At 38.7% G+C, this 23,608-nt stretch overlaps 2 protein-coding genes across 3 annotated transcripts; both read left to right on the top strand.

Annotated features, from left to right (window-relative positions):
- Nucleotides 1-393: 393 nt before the first annotated feature.
- adrb3a (adrenoceptor beta 3a) lies at nucleotides 394-11,158 on the top strand. Its single transcript, XM_084946651.1, has 2 exons — nucleotides 394-2,259; nucleotides 10,123-11,158. The coding sequence occupies exons 1-2, from the start codon at nucleotides 965-967 to the stop codon at nucleotides 10,148-10,150; spliced, it is 1,323 nt and encodes a 440-aa protein (XP_084802777.1). The 5' UTR covers nucleotides 394-964; the 3' UTR covers nucleotides 10,151-11,158.
- Nucleotides 11,159-11,375: 217 nt separating this feature from the next.
- On the top strand, nucleotides 11,376-22,147 carry got1l1 (glutamic-oxaloacetic transaminase 1 like 1). 2 transcript variants are annotated; one of them, XM_084945558.1, is made up of 9 exons: nucleotides 11,376-14,107; nucleotides 15,832-16,013; nucleotides 16,235-16,358; nucleotides 17,516-17,560; nucleotides 17,663-17,733; nucleotides 17,849-17,999; nucleotides 19,171-19,336; nucleotides 19,520-19,662; nucleotides 20,167-22,147. In XM_084945558.1, exons 1-9 carry the CDS (start codon nucleotides 13,933-13,935, stop codon nucleotides 20,304-20,306), a joined length of 1,197 nt encoding a protein of 398 aa, XP_084801684.1. In that variant the 5' UTR covers nucleotides 11,376-13,932; the 3' UTR covers nucleotides 20,307-22,147. The 2 variants fall into 2 exon arrangements, with proteins under 2 accessions (XP_084801684.1, XP_084801683.1); XM_084945557.1 differs by having other exon boundaries at nucleotides 17,516-17,733.
- Nucleotides 22,148-23,608: the final 1,461 nt, after the last annotated feature.

The following is a 23,608-nucleotide window of genomic DNA, read 5'->3' as shown; positions in this document are numbered from 1 at the left end:
TACCAAATGAGGGGAAATATCTTTATGTGAATGGAGTGCATCTCTCCAGCAGAGCTTCAGATATTTGGAGAATCGGTTCCAAGAAGCCTTTAAGCTGCATGAGGTTCGCCTCAACACCTTAAGATGCTCTATGCTGGTTTTTCCTTTAATTTGTCACTCCTGTTTTTATGTCTGCGTGTGTGATTGTTCACATGTGTGTGGCTCTATCAGGGTACAGATCCCTGTATGGCTTTGACACACAGGCACACTTTTTAACTCCTCCCCTCTGCCTTCAGCCAGGGTGTGATTACAGCCAATACAATCTTGGGCAACCTGCACTGAGAGAGAGAGAGAGAGAGAGAGAGAGAGAGAGAGAGAGAGAGAGAGAGAGAGAGAGAGAGAGAGAGACAGAGCAAAAGAAAGATCGGCCAGCCGCTCTGGTGCACTCTGGTGGTTCTTGTAACAGCGTCACTGTTTGCTTGATCTCCAAACAGTCCAAGTGTGGCACTGAGGCTCATGCATGATCCTGCGACAAAACTAATTCCAGTGGACGTATTTAAATGGAAAAGGCTGGCCTTTCTTCTCCCAAACTTTTTATTTTTTTACTTGATATTTTGACATTTTCCTTGGATTCATGAAAGGGCTTGAACTGTGTGAACCAGTATTGTTTTGGCTTTGCGGACAGTTTGGATTCATCTTTTCTCTGGAGAACGTGTTTTTGTTGCCTGCACAAACTTCCAGAAACAACAGACGAGCCACTGCTACTCCCTTCTGAGCACTGCCAAACAAGACTCGCAAGGTGTGAAATGTGATCACTAACCGCACAGAAAAGACACTGTTCAGTGAGACAAACTACCTCAGATTTTTGTAAAATCGTATGTATGATGCTTGCAAGAGGCTTCTACAGTCCCTCAGTTGTGCTGACTTTGATGTGAAAATCTAACACTTTCCACCTCTTGTGACTAAGTTCCCTGACTAAGCAAAGATGAACAATTTGAACACATCATCCTCACTGAACGTGACAGGCGCCATATATGCACCCATGGGAAAAGAGATCATCGTTATTCTGGTCTTCATCATACTCATCATAGTGGTGGGAAACCTGCTGGTCATCATTGCAATAGCACGAACTCCGCAGCTTCAAACGACGACAAACATCTTCATTATGTCCCTAGCATGTGCGGACCTCATCATGGGGGTCCTCGTCGTGCCTCCTGGGGCCACTGTTGTGGTGACAGATAAGTGGCAACTTACTGAAACATTATGTGACCTTTGGACTTCTATTGATGTCCTCTGTGTGACGGCGAGCTGTGAGACACTTTGTGTCATAGCAGTGGATCGGTATATAGCCATTACCAGACCGCTACGGCACAAAGTTCTGCTCAGTAAGTGGCGTGCCAGAATAATAGTTTGTATAGTGTGGGTTGTGTCAGCCCTGATTTCCTTTGTACCAATAATGACTTTGTTATGGAGAGACGAAAATGATGATTTGGCGAGGGAGTGCTATGAAGATCCCGCATGCTGTGACTTTGTGACCAACAAGACCTATGCTATAATATCCTCTATAATCTCTTTTTACATTCCACTGCTCATAATGATATTTGTTTACGCAAAAGTCTATTTAATAGCATCCCGGCAGGTCCAGCAAATAGATAAGAGTCGGATGCGCTTCCAAAATGAATATCCAACATCACAGACACAAGTTGGCCCCCAGCTCAACAATACGCCGTCATCGTTCAGCAACTGCAACAGTGCAGCGAGGAGCAAGAGTACCAAACGCAGGCCGTCACGGCTAATACTTGTCAAAGAGCACAAGGCCCTCAAGACTTTGGGCATCATCATGGGGGTCTTCACTGTTTGCTGGCTGCCTTTCTTTGTCGCCAATATCATTAATTCTTTTAACAAAGAAGTTCCTGATAAAAAACTCTTTCGACTATTAAACTGGCTTGGTTATATCAACTCTGGCCTCAATCCCATCATCTACTGCAGGACTCCAGAGTTTCGCACTGCGTTCAAGAACTTGATGGGCTGCCCATGGATGTCCACTCTGTGGATCAATTCTTTTTATAAAGAACTGCGGACTCGCTGCCCCTGCTTTCTATGGGAAGCTGAGTCAGGCACAGCTAGCCCTTTTCAGAAGACTTCAACCAGTAGGACTGAGGGTAGTGACAGCCTGGCCAGTACACAGGCAAGCAGCAGAAGTGAAGAGACTTCCCCCGGTCCTCCACAGTCCAACGGCTGCACACAGTACAGTGACTGTTCGGAGCCAGAAACCACGCTGTAAGTTCATTTATCTTTTTATGATTTCACAAAGCAGTCATTTCTTAAAACAATGGTAAAAGCTCACATATGTGAACTTAAAGGCATATAGTTTACTACTAATACTTATATTATAATACTTAAATATAATACTAAGTAATAAGTATATACTAATACTTATAGAATTCTACCTCCTCAAGTCAGAGTTAAAGAACAATAACACCTAGCAATATTTAATGCTGTCATGTACAGGGGCAGTCACCTCAATATAGAATTAGGTTCTCTTATTCATAAAACTCCAGTTTAGTTTATGTGAGGACACTTATGGTACTCTGTTGCATTTAAAGGACAGTGAGGTAAACCAGAGATTCAATTAATATATATTTGAAAGTCAAAATCATACTAATTTGAATGAAAAGGCAAATTGGGAACTGTGACAGTTACATACATTAAAAACAGTGTTAGAATTAATGAAATATGACATTTTAAAAATATACCTTAATGTTTGAAACACTCATCACTTGCTACCAAACTCCCCTGTAGGCTGTGTTTCATGACATTAATTACAATATTGTAATTAAAAATCCTTTCTCGCTTTTCTTCTTTTTGTATTATGGTTGATACGCCCAGTTTAAAGCCATTTAAAATAATCCCAGGACCACAAACAAAATTCTTTTTGATTTTTTTCTTTGCAGTTTGACAATGAAAGAAATGTAATAAAAGCAGAATCCATATTTAGACATGTTCTACTACACCGTTGTGCTATAGTCCAGGAGTAAAATATATTGAGAATAACAGTGCAGAATAATAAACAAGTTCAGAAGTATTGGCAGCTGTTAGGCTCTTAAAGTGTTACTGTAAGAGTTCAAACATTCAAGTGAAACTTTATATTTGTTTTTCATGCATGATTAAATAAACCTTTGAGGACTGTACCTGTATTGCTTATTGCGCCATGCTACCTATAATCAATCTTTCAACTCAGCTGATGTCAATAATGTGATGTTAAATAACTAACAGATGTGCACAGTACAGTTCCTGGTAGTATGCGCGTGTGGCTACTAGGTTTGTAGGTCATAGAGATTAAAAAACAATGCAATTATTGAATTAATTAAAATAGTATTTTCTAGAAAGTGTCATAATTGTAAATTTTTATTTTATAAAATGTCATCTAAAAATACTTGGGTAACGCCAAAAATGTGTGTAAAGAAACCCAGTGGGCGTTGTGCAAAAGTCTGATTCGGAGAACTGCATGGTACATTTGAGAACATTTCCACATATTAGTGTGTGTGCCTGTCAGTGGGCCTCAGTGTGCCCAGCCCAACAACCCCTGCAGCAGATAAATCTTTATCACTTATGCACAAGACTTCCCTCAAAACTCGAGAGACTGTTTACAAGAGTGACAGCCAATGAGAACGCTCTCCTTAACACACTCTAACTGTAGGCGGACAGCCCAATATTCAATTCATTACTACCCTAATGCACAACCCCGAGATGAAACCAGGTCTTTCACGGATAAAAATAGTAGGCGAAATTATAAGTTATAGCATCATCTATGTAGTGTTTATGCAAGAATTATACCTCTCACATAATTTAATTACATTTTTTAATCAATTTGAATAATGAAATAACTGATCAATTATCATTTTAACAAAATATTTTTTTAAAAAACACTTGAATATTCAGAATATTTCTTAGTGAATTTACAGCTGAAATAAAGTTATTTTCAGTGCTGTACCGTCTTAAAGGCAGACAAGACAAAGGCCGTAACTCACTTACAATTACACCTGCACTACAATGACCGTTAAATATCTCATCGCTGTGTTTAGTTGCTGTCGCCAATATTTATGATTACTAAATTTTATTGCGAGCTCTTGCATGAATGGAATTAACTTTTGCATGTACATTTATTTTTACAAAGGCAGTGTTTCAGGTTACAGTGCATTTATATGACTTGAAATTGGATCAAACAGTGAAAAGAAATGTCTTAATGTTGATAAATTTTATTTAGTAAGTTGCACAACTCTATGCCGCATATGAATTCCCATGACTGATCCACTTTTAAGGAAGGGCCGTGCTTCTGATTTTAAATATTTACCCTGAACACTATAAATTATTTTTCTCTTCCCCTTTAATGGCATCCCCTCAGTGGAATTTTACAGACATAATCAATGGGGCTACAAAACAGGAGACATTTAGCAGCATATAAAAGCCATCCATAAAAGGAGCCTGGTGTGTTCTGTAGTAAATCACCCCAAGGGGAAGGCTCAGCAGACTCACCGCACGCTTTCAGCAGGATTACAAATGTAAGTGAGACCAGCCGTTCAAGAATGACTTCGACAGGTCCAATGCTCAAAGACCGCTTTAATGAAGGAATATGACAAACCGTTTCAGATACAGTCTGTTCACTGCCGAATTTGTTGCTTCAGTCACCATCATAAGCGACTGTGGACCTCCACACAGTAATCCCTGTCAGTTTCTCCATCTATTTCAAAGAATACAAAAGAGCATGTTTCCTTTTCACCCTGGGACAACAAAGTTAGTTAAGTCAGGAGCTGATGTAACCCAGAGCGGAAAAAAAGCAAAGCCCAACCACTGACATGAATGGTTACTAGGCTGTACTTCACAGAACAGAGATTATCAATAGTTACTTTGTTTTCATAGAAATACATGCTGGCATATCAGTGATGCCCTCATCAACATCCAGACCAACCATCAGCTTCTGTCACGTAATGCTGTGGCGTATGACAAGACCACTTCTGCAAGGATTCTCTTCAAAACATCTCTCCTTAATGTCAGAGACGCGCTTTCACCCCCTTTCTTTTGCTACATGACTAAGGGTTAAGGGTTTAGTTTTTCTGTCTCCCTTTGTTTTTATCTGCCTTGTTTCTCTTAACATTAGCCCTAATATGCATACGAGAGGTGAGTCTTCGTGTATCTGAAAGGCAATGCTGTGTATTACAAGCAGAGCGAGTTTGTTAGCACAGTTTATCCATCACTGAGAACATTAAAATTAAGTTAACAGAGAGTGGAACATTTGATTTCAAAGAGCAGCAGCCAACTAGGTTGTGGACTAAAATACATACCGTATGTGGAGCAGAAATTACGGCGTCTGTTAGATGACTGATAGACTGATTCAGAAACATAGAGCTCTGCTGTGCAGGTCTAATATACCCGAGGTTTACAAAAGCCACACAACCATGTGCTGCCATCTAAAAAAGTCCACGCTGCTCGGGCAACACAGATGAAGTTTCAAGAGATATACTAAAGGAGGGATGTGGAACTCATTTTACACTGTGGGGCACTTTGACCTTAACTGGGTGGAACGAGTAAAAAAGTTTAACTACACATTGCATCATTAAGATGTCTTGGCATAAGAAAAAATCAAGTGTATTTAAACAGCACGTTTCACTTTTTCCTGCATGATAAATACTGTCGTCGTCAATAGAAATAATCTGTCAGTATGACTCTTTGGGTTTAAGGTGTAAGAAATAAATGTGCAAAATTACAGAAAAGATTCTGGGGGCTCACTCTCGAGACTCTTCTGTGATAATAAAACAAATATTTTCCTCATTTTTTAAATCTTATTTATTTAGCTTTTTACTGTTTACCCACCAGAACATAAATAGTCATTTCTGTTGTAGATGGTAAAAAAAAAAACCTGAAACTTTGTGTTATTTAAACGTTTATAAACACACCCTTTACTTTTTTAAAAAAGGTGTCCTGTGGGCTAGATTGGAGCATTTGGTGGGCCGATTCTGGCCCCCCAGGCCATATATTTGACACCACTTTATTAAAGTCTCAAATGTATTGGATTTAATAAAACTGCATCAGGTTAAATATGAAATAAAGTGATGCAAGAAAAGTAAAATTAATACACAAATTTCATAACATTAAAAATATAGTACACTTAAAATGTAGGAAACTGAAAGTGTTCAAACTCATTTCTGTAGGAATAAGTAAACTTAATCACAAGTTAGGATAATATTACAAGTGTCAACACTTAAATCAAGTAGTACACCTGATGTAACACCTGATCTTATGTAAACAGATATCCAACATGAACTTTTGTAGTATAGCAGAGAAAGCTGATTGTATATAATTTCATTTTTTGTCACATTTCAAAATCCATATTCTCCGCAGAGGTAGTGGAGTGTTGCTTTGATAGTAACTGCCCCTCAACATGAACGCCGAGTGGAAGTCATTAATCACTAAGAGTCTAGGTCACGACGGCCCATCTCCTAGCTAAAGCTTAACAATGTTCTGAGTGGGTATGCAAACATCAGAAACCACATCAAACATACACAGCAATCAAAGTCCTAACAGTCATAACACAGCTGAGTGATGTGAAATTAAAGATTAACAGTCCCACAAGCCTTTGCACTAAGCTGAGAGGAACTATCCACAATCAGCAAACTCAAGTGCATATTAAACGAAACAAGCATGCAGGCAACATGGGGAGTAGAGCAAGTCAACTAAAAAGATGACTGTACTGAGTTTAATGGCAGTATTTAAGTACCGGCAGTGCTTACACCTATGCTGTGCATATTTGAATATATGTTCATATTTTTAACTTGTGAACCTTCAAAAGAACAACAATGACGAACATAGATGACGAATTCCATTTCCAGTACTAACGCCAACTTACTGAAGTCCATACAAGAAGCTCCACAGGATCTTGTAAATATCTCTGACATATAAAAGTTAACAACTTAGAGTTTAGTAAATCTAAAAGGACATTTTGTATATACGTCTGACGTTTCAGGTACCTACTATAAGTGACTGAGTGTGTCTTACTAGAACAAACTGTATCGTTATGCCAGCTAAAAATGTACATATAATTACCCACACATGTCTGCTGTATTCTCCAAGAGCGCCCGATTTTTATTAATGGACGTGTTGTTAGTGTAAAATATAGTACGCGGTAATTGTAGACAATTTAAAAACTGTGTAAACACATATTTCGTCTGTGTTGTGTTAAGTAGTTAAGTGTGTCGAAGTGTGAGGTTTAATGCAACATACTCTGCAGCCTGTTAGAAACAAGCTTTTTACCTCTCTGAGCAGCCAATGTGTGGTGACTCAAGTGTCATGTGACATTACAACGGCCTAAAAATGGTGTTGCACATTGACAGACTGCAGTGGAACGTGTTGAAGCCACTTAGGGTTTTGAAGGTGCTTCGGAAGCAACATGCACAAATGCTTGTTTTTTTTTTTTCGATGCCGTGAACCCTGTAATGCAAAGCCCTCCCTGCGCTTTGCTAATTGGGTCTGTTCCATAATATGCACTTAGATAGCTTAGAGCAAGCTCAGGCCTAAGAGAGCATGAAGCATGGAGCAGGGAAACACAAAACATGGTGGTATTGACCTGTGGGAAACCTCCAATACTCCCTTTTAACCCTGGCTGATATCACAAACAATAACACTGCAATATCAATATGATCTTTAAATGGAGGCATCTGGGATACTTGACAACATATCTATATATATCTATATATATATATATATATATATATATATATCTATATATATATATATATATATCTATATATATATATATATATATCTATATATATATATATATATATATATATATATCTATATATATATATATATATATATATATATATATATATATATATATATATATATATATATATATATACATATATATATATACACACACACACACATATACATATATATATTTATATATATATATTTATATATATATATATATATATATATATATATATATATATATATATATATATATGTATCTCCACTGTATATGTATTTCTGCTTATTGTGCCCAAGGTTAGTGAAACTGCTTGGCTGACATGTACTATAATGGCTGCACAGATAGATCTATATTTTAAATACATTATTGCGTCTTTAATGCGTGCTTGTGTATCTCTTTGTCAGAATGAATCCCAGTGTGACCAGTTGAAACTTGTGTTAGCTGTATTTAATTTTACTACATGATTCAGTCTTTGTATTTATCTATTTAAAACAAACAAACAAAAAAAAACAGGATAGATACATATACGTTGTTTTTTTTTTTTAAAAGATAGTTACTGTAAATGTGATTTCTTGTGGGCAGCATGGTGGTTTGAATCCACCATCTGGCTGGGGCCTTTCTGTGCGGAGTTTGCATGTTCCCCCTGTGTTTGTGTGCCTCTCTCTGAGAACTCTGGTTTCCCCCCCACAGTCCGATGACGTGGAATTAGTGAGGTTAACTGGTGATTGCAAATCGCCCATAGGTGTGAACAGTTGTCTGTCTCTGTGTGTTTGCCCTGTGAAAGGCTGGCGACCTGTCCAGACTGTACCCCACCTCTTGCCTTATGGTAGCTGGGATAGGCTCTGGTCCCCTGCGACCCTAAAAGTGGATAAGCAGGAGAGAATGGATGGAGGGATTTTCTTTTCTTTGCTTTGGCTGCTTTGAAAAATATTTTAACAAGACAAAATAGTCTGTAACAAAACTGTCATTGTTACATTTAGTAGAAACTGAAAGTCATAAACTGCACAACTAACTAAGGACTTTCTATTTACATTTAACAGTGAATCGCATCCTGCTATATAAAGGCAGCTTCAGATTCGGCAAACACACACGTCAGATATGATGAATGGATTTTTCCTAACTAATGATGAGCAGAGGCTACTTTAGCTTTAATGGAGGCTACACAATATCTGCACACATATCTGTGGTTTTGAAATTCAAAATAACTGACTTAAGTATAGCTCTTTGGCTCTATTATTCTTGGAGTTTTTTCCCATTAACTCCTTTTGACCCCAGAGTCCCCTGTACCAGGTTCCAGGTGGAAAGATGCATAAAGACCAAAAAAAAAAAAAAAAGCTTAAAAACCATGAAGGTTTCTCAAGTTCACTCTGGACTGGTGATAAGGAAAAAGGAGACCTATTGCATTCAAAATTCTTCTAAGCGTCTCTTATCCATAAAGCGCAAGACTGCTTATCTTGGCTTTACGGTTTTGCAGCTGTTGCCGACTACAGTGCAGATGTTTTTTTAAATGTAGAAGTGTCAAATAATCAACTGAGGCTCAAGGGGTTAAACCATCCAAATACCGCACACTGAAGCCACAAGACACCAAGTAGACAACAGTGATTTCACTTTCCAGCAGTACATAATGTAAGAAAGGAGTTCTGATGAAACCACATTGTAAACTGTATGGTAGCTGCTTTTTTCCCTATAAGCATTCGAATTTCTGTGCAGCTTCCAGTGGAAGGTAGATTATGTCTTCCTGTAGAGACATGTACAGCAGAAGTGATAGCATCAGAATTCCTGTCTTGTTTAAGGGAAAAGAAGTTTCACAAAGGACAGAATGATGAGGGCAACTATGCAGTAACTTTCTGTAATTAGGAAGAAAAAATAAATAAAAGGGAAGAGGTGCAGCGATGATATCAATGAACACGAAAACACCGAGATACTTACAAATAACCTGTAAGACAACAAACAGCGGCTGCTGTCTCCGAGTCCTTCTTTATCTGATCAAAACTAAAATGGTGTGCAGGGCGTGATCAGCACAAACCAACAAGTCATACAGAAACACACAGAGAAAAGCTCAGTTTGCACGGTCACATAACACATGGCGGCACACCAAGTCAAAAATATGAGGCGATTCACGACACGATAGTAATCTGGTCTCGAATATCAGTTACTTTTCAATACAGATAAGGCTTCTATTTAAAGCAAACAAAATGAAAATCGAAAATATGCAAGTGACATAATCCCAGGTGTGGCATATTTAGACATTTTGTTCTCATTACTAAGAGACAGCCTAAAACAACAAAATACCATGCGATGCTATTTTACCAATAGGTACGGATTTTGTCACGGAAACGCTGGATGCTAATATATCCATCTGTTTTCAGATTCACGTTGCAGGAACAGGACAGATGAAGAGTGAAATGTCAACCTACTGAAGCGAACTGCGTTTCCAGCTGTTACTGTGATTTCTGCAAAGTCTGAGACCAAACAGCAAAGAAAAGCTACTGAAAAGCACAGCAGAATGAAGCTAGCCCCAAAGACATGACTGGATTGACTGTGGAGAAACAGATGATTCGGTCTGAATGGGAACACTGTGACTGTTTTTTTTTTTTGTTGTTTTTGTTTTTTTGTTGGCGTACAGCCGAGATTAGGTGGCATCACGGATGAACCTCCCAGAGTCCTCTACGTGTTGTTTGGAAAAAGGCTCTCTGCTCCAGACTGACAGTGTTTGACATCAACACTGAAATGCATTCCAGTACATGGACACAGTGTCACGTGGCTTGTGGTTTCAAAAATGTCAGTATAAACTAATTTTTGTACAGTATATTATCTGGTAAGTTATGTAATGACGATACACTGAATCTGTAGCAAACTCGACTAAGCGATCATTCTGGCAAGCCTGTCTCCACTGTAGGAACATTTTCTTCACAAAAACCTTTCAGTTTAATATCAGCTTAACCAAAGAACTATGAATAGAAATACTCCATTTTTGTGTCGGTTTAAAGTCTTAATGTTTCTGTTTTGAGTCTGTATGCACACAACAGTGAAACTGGGATTTAAAAGCCCATGTCTACGTTAAGTTGTGCCATGGCTACGAATAATGGATGACAGAACCTTACGTCTGGATGCCTCAAACATCACGCCGTCTAGAATCTTTTTGTGGGTATGTCCTTGTACAAGGTATAGTATTACGAACTGCAGGTAAACACAGCAGCATTTGCAACATGCCATGCTGCTAGTTTATTTTCTTTGGCTTGTGGCCACAGTATAAGCCCAACACCGTCCCCTGAAATGTCCACACGCACAGAAAACCTTCTGCCCACATTATGTATTACTTCATTGTCATAAGGCACCTTGTGGTGTGATTTTACATAACATCATCTGTTGCATTGAAAAATAAAGTATTTTAAAACTGTGTAACATTGGTCATGCGTGCTCTGTGTGCAAACTCACCATTCCAGAAGCAAACAACAAATGACTGTAACAATATAATAATAATAATTATTATTAACTTTTGCTGTATGTAACCGTCACAGACAATGACTTAAGAGGGATTTAATTCTTTTTGTCCTTCATAGGTGGCTTCATTTGAAGTGGGTTTTTTTTTTTTTTGGGGGGGGGTGCTGTAGATGCGAAAGTGTAGTACTTTAAGTACTTTCACAAGAAAAAAAAGGGAAAAAAGTCAGAAAAAATAAACAGTTTTGTGAACAGGAATATTTGTTCCCCTTTTCCTAACCCTTTGATCTACTTATGGCCCCTCGGATTTATCTTGAGAGGCCCTGAGGGTCCCGACCTTCACTCTACAAGTCCATGTTCCACAACACTGAGCAAGTAAAACTACTGTTGATATGAGCTCAAGACACAAATCTAAACAATGCATTATGGAAATGTTATTTTAAGTAATCCTCCCACTATCTAAACCACTGTCATCTCTGGCTTTGGCTACTGTTTGAGCGGGCAACATCTCCGTGTTATGAGAGGAATTTACAAGATTTGGGACTTTAAAAATAAACCAAGAGCAGAATGTAAGACATTTGAAAATAAGCTGAAACTGACATTAGCGCTGCCAGACGGCCAGTGTGACTACCAAAAATATCATTCGGAGAGAGAAAAAAAAAAAGCCACACAACAACTCAGAATGGAAATAATGGCCCTGTCTGAAGCCACATTCCTATCAGCTGATTCCTGTTCCAATGTTTTCCATGAGTGGTATCAGACCGAAATCAATCCTAAAGTTTTCAGGGAAAAGCCACCACTTAAAGTACGACTGGGAGGGTTTGATAAGATACAAGTACAGGAAACAAAAAAAGACTATAAAAACAGAGGCGGAACATCTGATTAGGAAAATATTCTACATAAGAAAATGAATTCAGTAAAATCTTCTAAATTTCTTCTGCTTTTACTATTAAATGTGACTGAGGCACTCTTGGATCTGCTTGGAAGTTTAAATGACTTTCACTCTCAATTACACATGCAAGTCCACAGCCAGTGTCTGAGACGTGTAGCTCAGTTTTCTTCAGGATATTTTTAGAACCTGCTTCAGATAAATGAAAAAACAAAACAAAATAAAAACCTTTGACACTAAACTTGGACATAAACAGTCACCGGATAAGGTTTCTTAAATCTAATTGTGTCAGCTGCATCTTTAACTTAATAAACTATCGTGAACTTTTCCTGACAACGTGGGAGCGTGACCAAGGCACAAACCGAGCTTCTTCTAACGTGTCGTTTCCTTTCTCACTAACAGCCTCTTGACGGGAGTAGATTTAAGAATCCAGATATTTTTCCCAGAGTCAGAGTCAACAGTGTTGTCGGGTTTTCTTTCTTTCTAAATGTCTTTCTCTGTCACATTTTCTTTCTTTTATCTGTGTGTTCGTTTTTGCTTCAGAGGCCAACTCGGCATTCAGAAACAATTTGACTTCACAGAAATATTCCAACTTCAACAATAACACCCGGAGGCTCAAATATCCAGCAAATGACAAAGTCAAAGGTAGAATTTTTGTTGTCATTCCCTGGGATAAAATGACTGTACCGATGTGTTTTGTGTGAGAACCACACAAAGATAAATTCGTTTTTTAAAAAACGGGGCAAGGGTAAAAATATTTAACAGCCGTGTGAAAAGAGCAGAATCCAATTCCCCACCTAAAGCTTACATTTTTGGAATCTTTTTCTATTTCTTTCCTGGAAAAAAACGAAAGTTGTTGTCATGTAATCTATAAGAACAAGGACTGGACAGGCTGGACAAGAGCATCTCTAACTCCAAGTCAACCAGTTGACAAGTTAATGGCTGATTTGGCCATCTACTGCCATCTAGTGCAGTTATCTGTGATTTCCAGCTTCATAAAGTGAACTACAAAGCCAGGCTCATTTATCACCTCCATCAGATGTTTACTTTGATTCTGCAATTTCATTTAATGCAATATTCGCTGCTACCTCTTTATCCCCTGGAAATGGCTTTCTTTCCTTAGTTCGCTGCCTGGAAGGAAACCACTATTTCCCAGCAGTATTATGCAGGAGCACAGTAATAGCCTGAAGAGCTTTACACTGCACGCTGGATTTCAGTTGGTTTCCAAGGAGGAAAATTGTACATGGAACTTTAATTTCTCATGAATTCAGATTATACATGAACTCCACCATAAAGACTAGTCTGATCTGTGAAAATGATAGTGGGATAAATGTCATCAAATGAATGCATTTGAGTAAACATATAAGAAATGGATGAGTGGAAGCCATGGATGCAGGAAATAGCCTCATCTGCAGATATATATGACCGACACAGAACACTCTTGTACAATTAATGAGCAAGCCTCTTGTTTTCTTCTTCGGGTTTTTTTTTGTTGTTGTTGTGTGTATTGCAATAGGGCTAATTTATGGTGGCTACGGGCCAAGCTCCCGAACAAGCCTTAATAAGGACACAAAGCTGAGCTTTAGACTAGCGTGTTGTCGGTGTTAGAAGCTAAAGATGCATCTGGGTCTTCACTGATAATAGCTCATCCTTTCTTTTTCCAGTGGCTTTGATGGCTTACCGTCAGGGCAAAAGTAAACTCACCGGAGCCACACATTAGGGAGCGACAAAACTCATCCATCCCCGTTGCCTGGGCCACAGAATCCAAATATGTGCTGTAGCTTGGCAACAGTGCCCAAACAAAAGGTTCGCAGCTCCCGCCGGTCTGATTTGTCTGACCGCCTCTGAGATGAGCCGACCAGGCAGCAGCCCTGATGAAAAAGGGGTCAGCCAAAATGGAGACCCAGGAGGTCATCGCCCACTGTTTACCAATACGCTCAACGCACCAGTGAGTCCCGAAACAAGACTGTTATCCGCCTTCGCCAGAGATACCCAGGCCAGGAAAGTTGATCTGGCAGGCAGAGGTGAGTCTTATCCCGTTGTGGCTTTATATATATATATATATATATATATATATATATATATATATATATATATATATATATATATATAATCCACCCAAATATCCTTGGGCAAGATACTAACCCCATGTTTGCCTACTGGTGGTGGTCAGAGGGCCCCGTGGCGCCTGTGTCCGGCAGCCTCGCCTCTGTCAGTGCGCCCCAGGGCAGCTGTGGCTACAATGTAGCTTGCTATCGCCAGTGTGTGAATGGGTGAATGACTGAATGTAGTGTAAAGCGCTTTGGGGTCCTTAAGGACTAGAAAAGCGCTATACAAATGCAGGCCATTTACCATTTACCATATATATATATATATATATATATATATATATATATATATATATATATATATATATAACTCAAACAGAAACAATGTTGTGCAACTTCAAATTTCATTTTAATTTAATAAAAAAAAAAATGCTTATGTCATCTCTATGTAGTTAGTAATCTCTACTCTCTCTCCCCCCCCCCCCCCCCCCTCCCCCCGAAAAATACCGCAGGTTTTTTTAAACCACTATTCTAGTGGTAACTACATTAACTACAAACGTACACTTTACTCAAATGCACTGATGATCTCATGAGTCAGATCCAAACTTCCCCTTGTGGGACTAATAAAGGTATATCAATTCAATTCAATTCAAAACTTACCAAACTTACATTAATATAGACAACAGCTATTGACAGATGTGAAGATCAAAGATGCAGACATTGTATGACATATTTACTTACTTATACTTACTTTTTAATAAAATAAACTTAGATATATAACTTTTATCCACAAAGTGCAGTGCAGTGAATTTAGTGAAATGCATCTGTTATAATTTAACACAGACAACATATGCTAATATAGGTGCTTTTAAGATTATTATTATTATTGTTGTTGTTTTTGTTTTGTTTTTTGTTACAGGCTTGCTTTATTGCACATATAATGTAATGTGCCTCTACAGTTCTGCAATGTAGCTGGAAATACGTGAGCCGCATTATGGCAGGCAATATGTGAGCAGAAAGAAAAAGACTGCTATATACAGTGTGTAGCCTCCTCAGATTCTAATCTGAGCAGAGGACTGGTTCGCCAGTCACCAGTCAGTATCTTATTCAATGTAATAAGATACACCGAAGAAGATATTCAGTGCATCAGACACTGTATACTCATGTCTTTATATTAATAGCCCGGTGAGCACTACATTAAGATTTTCAGTAAAATCATTAATTGCCAGTCATGGACATTTATATTTTGTGTCCATGCTAAAAACAGGAAGCATTCATGAGATTGTACCAGTGGGTGTTTGAAGGGGCTTTTTAAAGCCTGGAGGTTGCATTTGCTCCCACTTTAATCAGCTACTTTGAGCCTAATAGAGAGCAGCTGAAGCTCTGCATGAGCCTTCTTGAAATAGCTGCTAGAAACTCAGTCCTTGCCTCACTTTGTACCTCATTTTCTCAGCCTTTGCTGACACATACAGTGCAATAGCTGCTAAGGCCACAATTACGTGAGCATGTTGCAAGTAAATGATCTGTACCTTAAGATACTACTGCACTTGTTTAAACATTTTAACTCTTTGTTGCCACTTGTTAGAAGGCAACACAATTATTAAAGGGATTTTAATTTCAGTTTTTCGGCTCTGAGGGTGCGTTGTATTTTTGTGTCAGATTAAATATATTCTGTTCTTTGCAATACATTGTTTTTGCAGAGTATTACAGCGAGGAGGGAAAACCCTTTGAATTGCGTCTGGTTGGAAAAATAAAGCAGCAGTTGAGCACTGATCCCACTCTTCATCCTGAGTATCCCTCTTCTCTTGGACTGAGAGAATTCACCAGGAAAGCCACAGAAGTTACCCTTGGGAAGCATTCTAGGGCTATAGTGGAGAACCAGGTAGTGTCAGCTACACACAGACAGCTCAACTCATTTGAACGTCATTTTGCACAAAACAAAAACTAGGGCTGATCATGCAGTCAGTCAGCACCGTCATTACTCGGAAAGACGTTATTTGCAGTAACTATAAGTAACTGCAGAATAAATCAATAGAAGATCAGCAAGCAAACATCATTTATATCAAAAACTCTGCTGCTGGTGTTTCCTGGCTTTCGTTGCAGGTGTTAGGTGTCCAAACTCCTGGTTTTACTGCTGCTGTTCGTCTTGGAGCTGAACTCTTGAGGTGCTGGTACGATCTCAGTGCTGACTGGTGTGGCCCGGTTTACCTCTCTTCCCCCTGTGATGGTAAATAAAAAACAGCTTCCACTGAACAACATTTAAAGTGGAACAATTATGCTCATTTCCAGTTACATAATTGTATTTTTGGACTCTTCTAAAGTTGCCTTGCATAATACACAGTTCAAAACAAATCTTATGTATCTTCTTCTGGGCTGGGGTGTAGGGCTTTATTATATATATAAATGTATATATACGTTGTATTTATGTAGTTCTGCATTACTATTGAGTCATATGCACACCAATAATTACAAAAGAGTATGATTTGTAAACAATCAGCGCTGTGTCCATAGCAACACAAGATTTTGAAAATGAATACATAAAGGAGACAAAATATCAAGGATTCCACATCATTAGATAAATATTTGTCACAGAAAATGCCCGCATGGAGCTCTGTGACTTATATCTTTATTTAATTGTGAAAAATAAGAAAAATAGTGAATAATAATGGTGGTAACATAAAACCACAGTCATCTAAGATGATCCACAACACTTGCGACAATGTTCAATGGACAGATGAGCCAAAATATGCTGTCTTTGGAGGAACACTCCAACACCAAAACCTCATCCCAGCCGTTAAGCATAGACTCATAAAACACTTCTTCCCAAAATGCTGACTTTTAAGTTATTTGATTATTTTCCATGTAATTTTGTTACAGAAGTAGAATTGAAAATGTAAGCTTTAATGGAATCTGGTCAAATTTTACAGGAGAATGATTGAAAGCAGACGCATAAATAAAGGACATAAAATTCATTCAACCCAATGGCTGTGTCATGGCCTGAAACCTTTTTGTAAGGATAATTGGTTCCAAATTCCTCTACAGCAATCCCCCGACTTTTGCTGCCATAAGTGAGTCCACGAGTTACTGAACCGAGCCTTACTTTTTTCAGTCTGAGCTGTGAGCGATTACTCACTGTGTTTAATAAAGATATGAAACTGCTTGCCTTGTATTACACTGATTAAGTTAGGCTCCATCGGTCACTAGTTATTACTTAGATGAAGATCAGACCACATTTTTTGAGTAATTAATTCATAAATCCTGGTTCACATACTTTTCTTTGAGTGTACATGCTGCGGACAAAAGTGTCATTGATCTTTAGGGGTTGGTACTGCTTTAATATATCTAATAAGCCAATATAATGTTTTATCTTGATCCTCCCTGCAGACTCATTGGCTGGTATCTTCCAGGCAGCAGGGATCCAAGAGATCCGTGAGTATTATTACTGGGATGACAAGCAGCGGGGCATTTGTTTGGAGAGGCTTCTGGAGGATTTGGAGAGTGCTCCTGAGCATAGTGTTGTTGTTCTGTCAGCGTCTGCCCACTACCCGACCGGAGCAGACCTCTCTCAGAGTCAATGGGCTGTGATTACACGGCTCATTACGGTAACTAACTTGTGCATTTATGCTCTCCGACAGAAGCTGAAATTATTTTTATCAGACAATCAGCTTTTCACTCATACTTAATTTAATTTGCTCTCCTGGCACTGTTTTTCAACAGAGGCGTAGACTTTTCCCCTTCCTCTTGCTGCCTACACAGGCACTCTGCTGTGGAGACATGGAGCGTGATGCTTGGCCTGTGCAGCACTGTGCATCGCTGGGAATGGAGCTTCTCTGCGCTCAGTCATTTTCCCATTGCTTTGGACTATATGGTGAGAACGTATGTGCACTGAAGGGGCCACACCTATCAAAATGTGCTTATTGCACAAACGAACACTGCACTCTGCGGTGAGAAAACAACTGCGCTGCCTGGAGCTGATACAAGTCAGTTTGAACTCTTTCTTTTCTGAATGAACCGACTCAAGGTAATTGACAAGAGCAGCTCTTTACTTATCTTTGAACCATAATCGCCATCAGAAAAAGGCAGACTTCAGTAGCCATAGAGAGGAAAAATATTTAAAGGCCAAGCTTTACTATGCTGAGTGCATGAGATCAAATTTATCCAGTGTGCTCCAGGGACTGTAGATTGTTGCTGCATTCCCTGACTTTTTCTTCACCTAACCTGTCAGAAGAGCACCCTCTCTGTGTTGTGTGAGTTGAAGAAGTGAGTAAGAATATGAATAAATAAGAAACAAAAAAAGGGAAAAAATTGCTGTTGTTGCACTTGCAGCCTTCACACTTGGAGAGAGTTGGCGCTTGTTTGCAACATTAAACTTTATTTCTGGTTTTAATATAATTTGACTAAAACATAAAAATGCAGCTCTGTGTTGCAGAGGTTAACACATTTGCTTACATGTGAAGGAGGGAGGAGAAAAACAAAACAGCCTCAGGGGGTCACAAGCTAGTGTACTCCTTGTGCCGGTCCCACGCTCAGATAAATGGGAGGGTTGCATCCGGTTTCAAATCTGTGCTAAATCAAACTTGCGGATCCATCTGCTGCGGCGACCCCTTGGGAAATAAGGGAGCAGCTGAAAGTACCTGTGAAAAATAAAAATGCATATGTCCTCATTAGAGTCTTTTGCAAATCGTGTTTCCAGGGGAGCTCATGTTTTTAGAAAGGGCTCCTCTGATCCTCGTAATTGGCTCTGGGATGAAATGTCGAAAATGAAATGTGCTGTTTTTCTACGCTCATCTTTTAAACACAAGTTAGAAAGAATCAAAAAAGTGGCAACTAAACCTGCTTCATGTGCATCTAAAAGCATCTTTGCAATCTTTCATTTGTGACCCAGTGAATATTTACCAGAAAAAATGGAAAAACCTGACAGGCTTGCAGTGTATACTGATGCAAAGCATTTCTTTTCAGCAGAGTATAACGTTACTTCACTGCTGCTGGGACATTCTGTAGATTTCTTCACGCTGAACTCATATTGTTTCCTTCACCAGGTGAAGCTGTTGGACACCTCCTGTGCGTCTTAAAGCAGAACTCCGTCCTGCTGCCTGTGCGGTCTCAGGCTGACAAAATAGTGAGATCACTGTGGGCCAGGCCATCCGTAGGAGGAGCGCATGTTGTCACCACAGTGCTCAGTAACTCAGCCCATCTTGTTGAGTGGTGAGACATGCTGCAAATGATCTGGCATTTGAAGAATTTGGCCCGGACATTAGCTGTTGCTGTTTTATCAGTACATGTGTCGTATGTCTCTTGATGTTATGGATACACGCCCCTTTCCACCCTCATTTTTCATAGTGTGCAGATATTGAATTATATATATATTTTTCTCACTGTGTTCCCCAGGCAGGGAGAGGTTAAGCACATTGTTGAAAGGTGTATGCTGATCAGAGCCATTTTAAGAGAAAAGCTGAGGCTTTTGGGAACTCCTGGTCGCTGGGACCATCTGACTCAACAAGGTGGACTCTTTTGCTGCACAGGGTTAAATGGTAAGAACTGAAAAGCACTGTTTCAGCCCCCCTCTCTTTTTTTTAGAATTATGTTTCTCACAATCTAGAAGGACAAATGATTCACTGCATCAGCCTCGAACAAGGACAACATAAATGCTGTCTGATGTTTATAATTAGTTTTCTCAGCTCTTGCTTTGCCGCGATTCTCTGGAAGATCCTTTGAAACAGCTAATTGGCATTTGCAACACAATTTTTTAATGTATTCATAAAGTTTATCAGTGTCTGATGCGCTTATTCAATCGCACATATTGCACACATTATGCACACATATGGCTTATACGAAGGCCATAACCCTGATCAGTGTACATTGAATTGCTGTTTGTGATTTTAGTTTATAACTTGAAAACTTAACTGCTGAAGATATATTTTATGTAGCATTCATGTTTTAAACAGAGCTTTTCTTCACATGACGATAACATAGGTTGATACGCTGATGAGCTTTCATGAATTTGCTTTTTTGTGACTGTTTTTTGGCCTTTTTAGGTGAGCAAGTAGAATTTCTGTCAAACAGGAGACGGGTGTACCTGCTTCCCGGCGGATGTCTAAACGTGAGCACAATCAACTGCCGCAACCTGGACTATATAGCCGAGTCCATCCATTTGGCTCTGACCTCTTCACTCTGACCACGCAGCTTTTATCAGCATCCAAAATCTGTGGGCTTCACAATGAGTTTGGACCTTTCAAGTGTTTCATTAAAATGTTCCTTTTTAAGTTAAGTGTAATTATGATGTTACTTAAAAAAGGGATGTTTATGTTTCCAGTGCTCTGTTGGGTCAGCCATATCAGGAGATCTGCTGGAAGCTGTGGAGTGATTTTCCTGTTCAGTCTGTTTACATTAAGAATTGATTGAGGTGTATATTTATATATTCTCACTTTACATATGTGGAATGTGAACAGAAGGTAGTGTAGAAAACAAATTACTTTATGGAAGATGTTTGCAGAAATTGTTTCTACACCTCAGTAAAAAATAGATTCGTAAAAAATAAAAAAGAGTTAGTCACCGAGAGCTGCTAGACAGACTTTGTGTGTTTTGGACTTCTAGGGTAGCTTTTTGCCTTTAGTTCAATCATAATTACTGGCTGACAGCTGGCAGCAGTTCATCTTTAATGAAAAAATATTAGATTTATAGCCTTCTCAACTGAACGTGATTATGAAAGTGTCTGGATATGAAGTGTTTACCTAATGTTATTGATAAATAAAATTTTTGTTAACCCTCAAAGTCAATGTACTGCTAACCTCGGACCCTAATGGTGCCCCATCATAATTTGTGATTTTTGGCTTTTAAAAAATGTTCTCACACATATTAGGAGCTCAAGCTCGTACAGTTTGGCTAATATTGCCTTACTTACTTACTTAACAGTGGTAATATGAAATATATCGATTTACTTTTGATAAAATGCACTCTTTGATAAATTAAGTCACTCAGAAACTCATCATCACCATTTGAGGCGTACATATCACATGTGGCCAAGAGGTAAAATTTACACAACCCCATTATACAGTGTAGGTATCGTTAGTTTGAGCAGGTTTTGTATGTTTCTGTGCTTGAATGGGTGAATCCACAGAATAGATCACACAAAATCTGGTGATCATTTTTGTCATCATTGTTTATTAGTGGCTCCATAGTGTAGCGTCAATGTCAGTGTCACTTTTATTTATGTATGTTTAAAAGGTTTTTACATGTACACTTAAAAACCTGCGTAGGTCTACAATGACGTAAAGGCAATAAAAATAAAATGTTACAGAGAAATACAAATCAATGCTCACACAGACCTGTGAGACGGTTGTCATTGACCTCAGATCAGCAGACAGCTCGTTCCAAAGAACAGGAACACAGCAACTTTAAGCATCCTCAGCACACTGAGATCTAATTCTGAGATAGTTAAAAGATGTGCATCTGATGACCTGAGAGGTCTAATTGGATTATAGACACTGAGCAAGTTACAGATGTACTGGGGGGGGGGCAATGAAGTGACTCTGGTATTCTGAAAAAGTTCAAACTTGCTTGTTTTATTAGACTGAAAAGGATCCGAGCTGTCCTCCCCATCATGGTTTCTGTGCTAATGTACTAAAGAAGTTGTTAGTTGTTGTTGGCCAAGGTGTTTAGCAAGAGCTAACAATGCTGAATCACTGAAGATGTTTTACTTGCTAATGCTAGCTGTGTTTCTGTATGAAGCGTAGACTCTAACTGATCTCAGAGCAGTGAAAGCAGACCGGCAGCAGCTTGCCTCACATGCTGGTCTCCCATTAGATTACATTCATAGACTTGCAGTTTAGGCACACTTTGTTGTTTGTTGTGCTGTCACGTGACATGATTTAGACACTTTGGGGGTTGTTAAGTTGTTTACATATTAATTATATTTTCCCCAGTTGTTTTTGCTGTTGAGAATTTTAATTATAATTTTTGTATTATGGTTTCTCAACAGTACTTGTTTGTTTTAATTAGTTTACTTTTTTTTTTTTTTTTTTTTAAAAAAAGATTTTTCTAAAAAATAAATAAATAAAAAATTGATAACTGTAGACCACCACGGCAGACCCGATGGCATTTTCATGCTTCGCAGCATCATTTATTCTTACAATAATCACACAGTTGCTGTAACACCACATTCAACGGCTGCAGCTCTCCCGCTGCCAGCCGTAGTAATAATAATGCTAATATTGAAAAAGGAAACATCACAAAAAACACTTATGGTCATGAAAACGAATTGAGATTGAGCAGTTCAATGACGCATCCAGCTTATTTATTGAAAAGTATCGGTATCAGCGATACTGACCCGTATTTACTTGGTATCGGATCGATACCAATATATGCAGTATCGCACACCACTAGTTAACAGGACATGGCCACGCCCTCAAAATAGCTGCAGTTTTCTGTGAGATTGAAACAAGCACAGCTTTCAGCGACAGCATGGCCACAATAATGTGAAGGATGGATACATATATTCATTGCAGATGAGAAGCTGTGCTGTCTAAGGACAGGATTACTTTGCTTGTTGACTTTATTAATTTGCCAAACAAAATACCAGGTTTCCTGCCTTATTCACTGTTTTCAGATGAAGGAATAGTAAGTATGAACAAATTTACTTTTGCAGACTTTTTGGACTATGTCCTTGTCATCTGCATAAAAAGGTAGGATATTTTACAAATATTTATCATACTGCAACATGGGAGCTGGAGCTAGGGTTTAAAATCACAAGTGAAAGATCTCCAGTTGAAGCCTTGGGTGACACATAAATCCCTTCAGGTCTGTGTCAGGAAGAGCATCTGATATAAAGTAAATCTGCCAAATCAAACACGCAGCAACATGCAACAACCTGCAGGCTTGACCCCTTGTGAATAATTAAGTCAGCTTCTTCAACTTTCCTGACACCCCCCCCAGTTTTACCAACTTTGTTTTTTCCTTCTTCCTTTTTTCTTCTCCCCCAGGGCATTTTTTATTCACAAATAACTGGAGATTGTACTTTTATCTGTCCAGGATCCCAAATTCCAATGTAGACTTAGTCCATAGACAATAAATTCTAGATGGTCTGGCAACATTCGCTACATTATCAGAATACTTTATTAATCCCGAAGGAAATTAGGGAAATATAGTTGTCAGTATCAACAGTGGTACTAAACATAATGGTAATTATGAATATTTATCTATTTATGAACTTCAAGCATGTGTAGTGCTGCGTGTCTATATCCCACTAAATCCCCGAACTGTCATAATGTCACATCTTTAGACCTAAATTTTCAAGATGGGCATTCATTATGTTATCATATCCTTAAAAATGAAATTATTATTGTGTTAGCACAGAAGTTTTTTCCCCATAACATTAAAGTGCCTCTATAATTCTAATCAATTAAGTAATTCTTATGCTGTAAGACCATAATTTTGGTATCATATGTGACTTACAGTTGAATTGTTGTAACACTTTTTTTC

The sequence above is a fragment of the Perissodus microlepis genome, chromosome 12 (genome assembly GCF_051167445.1).
Source record: "Perissodus microlepis isolate ML-2025 ecotype Zambia chromosome 12, ASM5116744v1, whole genome shotgun sequence".
Classification (NCBI taxonomy): Eukaryota; Metazoa; Chordata; class Actinopteri; order Cichliformes; family Cichlidae; genus Perissodus; species Perissodus microlepis.
The sequence above is the reverse complement of the archived record's forward strand: the minus strand, read 5'-3'. Positions and strand labels throughout refer to the sequence as shown.

What these genes read in the sequence shown, in the direction of transcription:
- adrb3a (XM_084946651.1), top strand. Translation starts at nt 965, where the DNA reads ATGAACAATTTGAACACATCATCCTCACTGAACGTGACAGGCGCCATA. An exon ending in TCGGAGCCAGAAACCACGCT is followed by an intron (nt 2,260 to 10,122) that starts GTAAGTTCATTT and finishes ATCTGTTTTCAG; the next exon opens with ATTCACGTTGCAGGAACAGG.
- got1l1 (XM_084945557.1), top strand. Translation starts at nt 13,933, where the DNA reads ATGAGCCGACCAGGCAGCAGCCCTGATGAAAAAGGGGTCAGCCAAAAT. An exon ending in GGGCTATAGTGGAGAACCAG is followed by an intron (nt 16,014 to 16,234) that starts GTAGTGTCAGCT and finishes CTTTCGTTGCAG; the next exon opens with GTGTTAGGTGTCCAAACTCC. An exon ending in CCTCTCTTCCCCCTGTGATG is followed by an intron (nt 16,359 to 17,515) that starts GTAAATAAAAAA and finishes TCCTCCCTGCAG; the next exon opens with ACTCATTGGCTGGTATCTTC.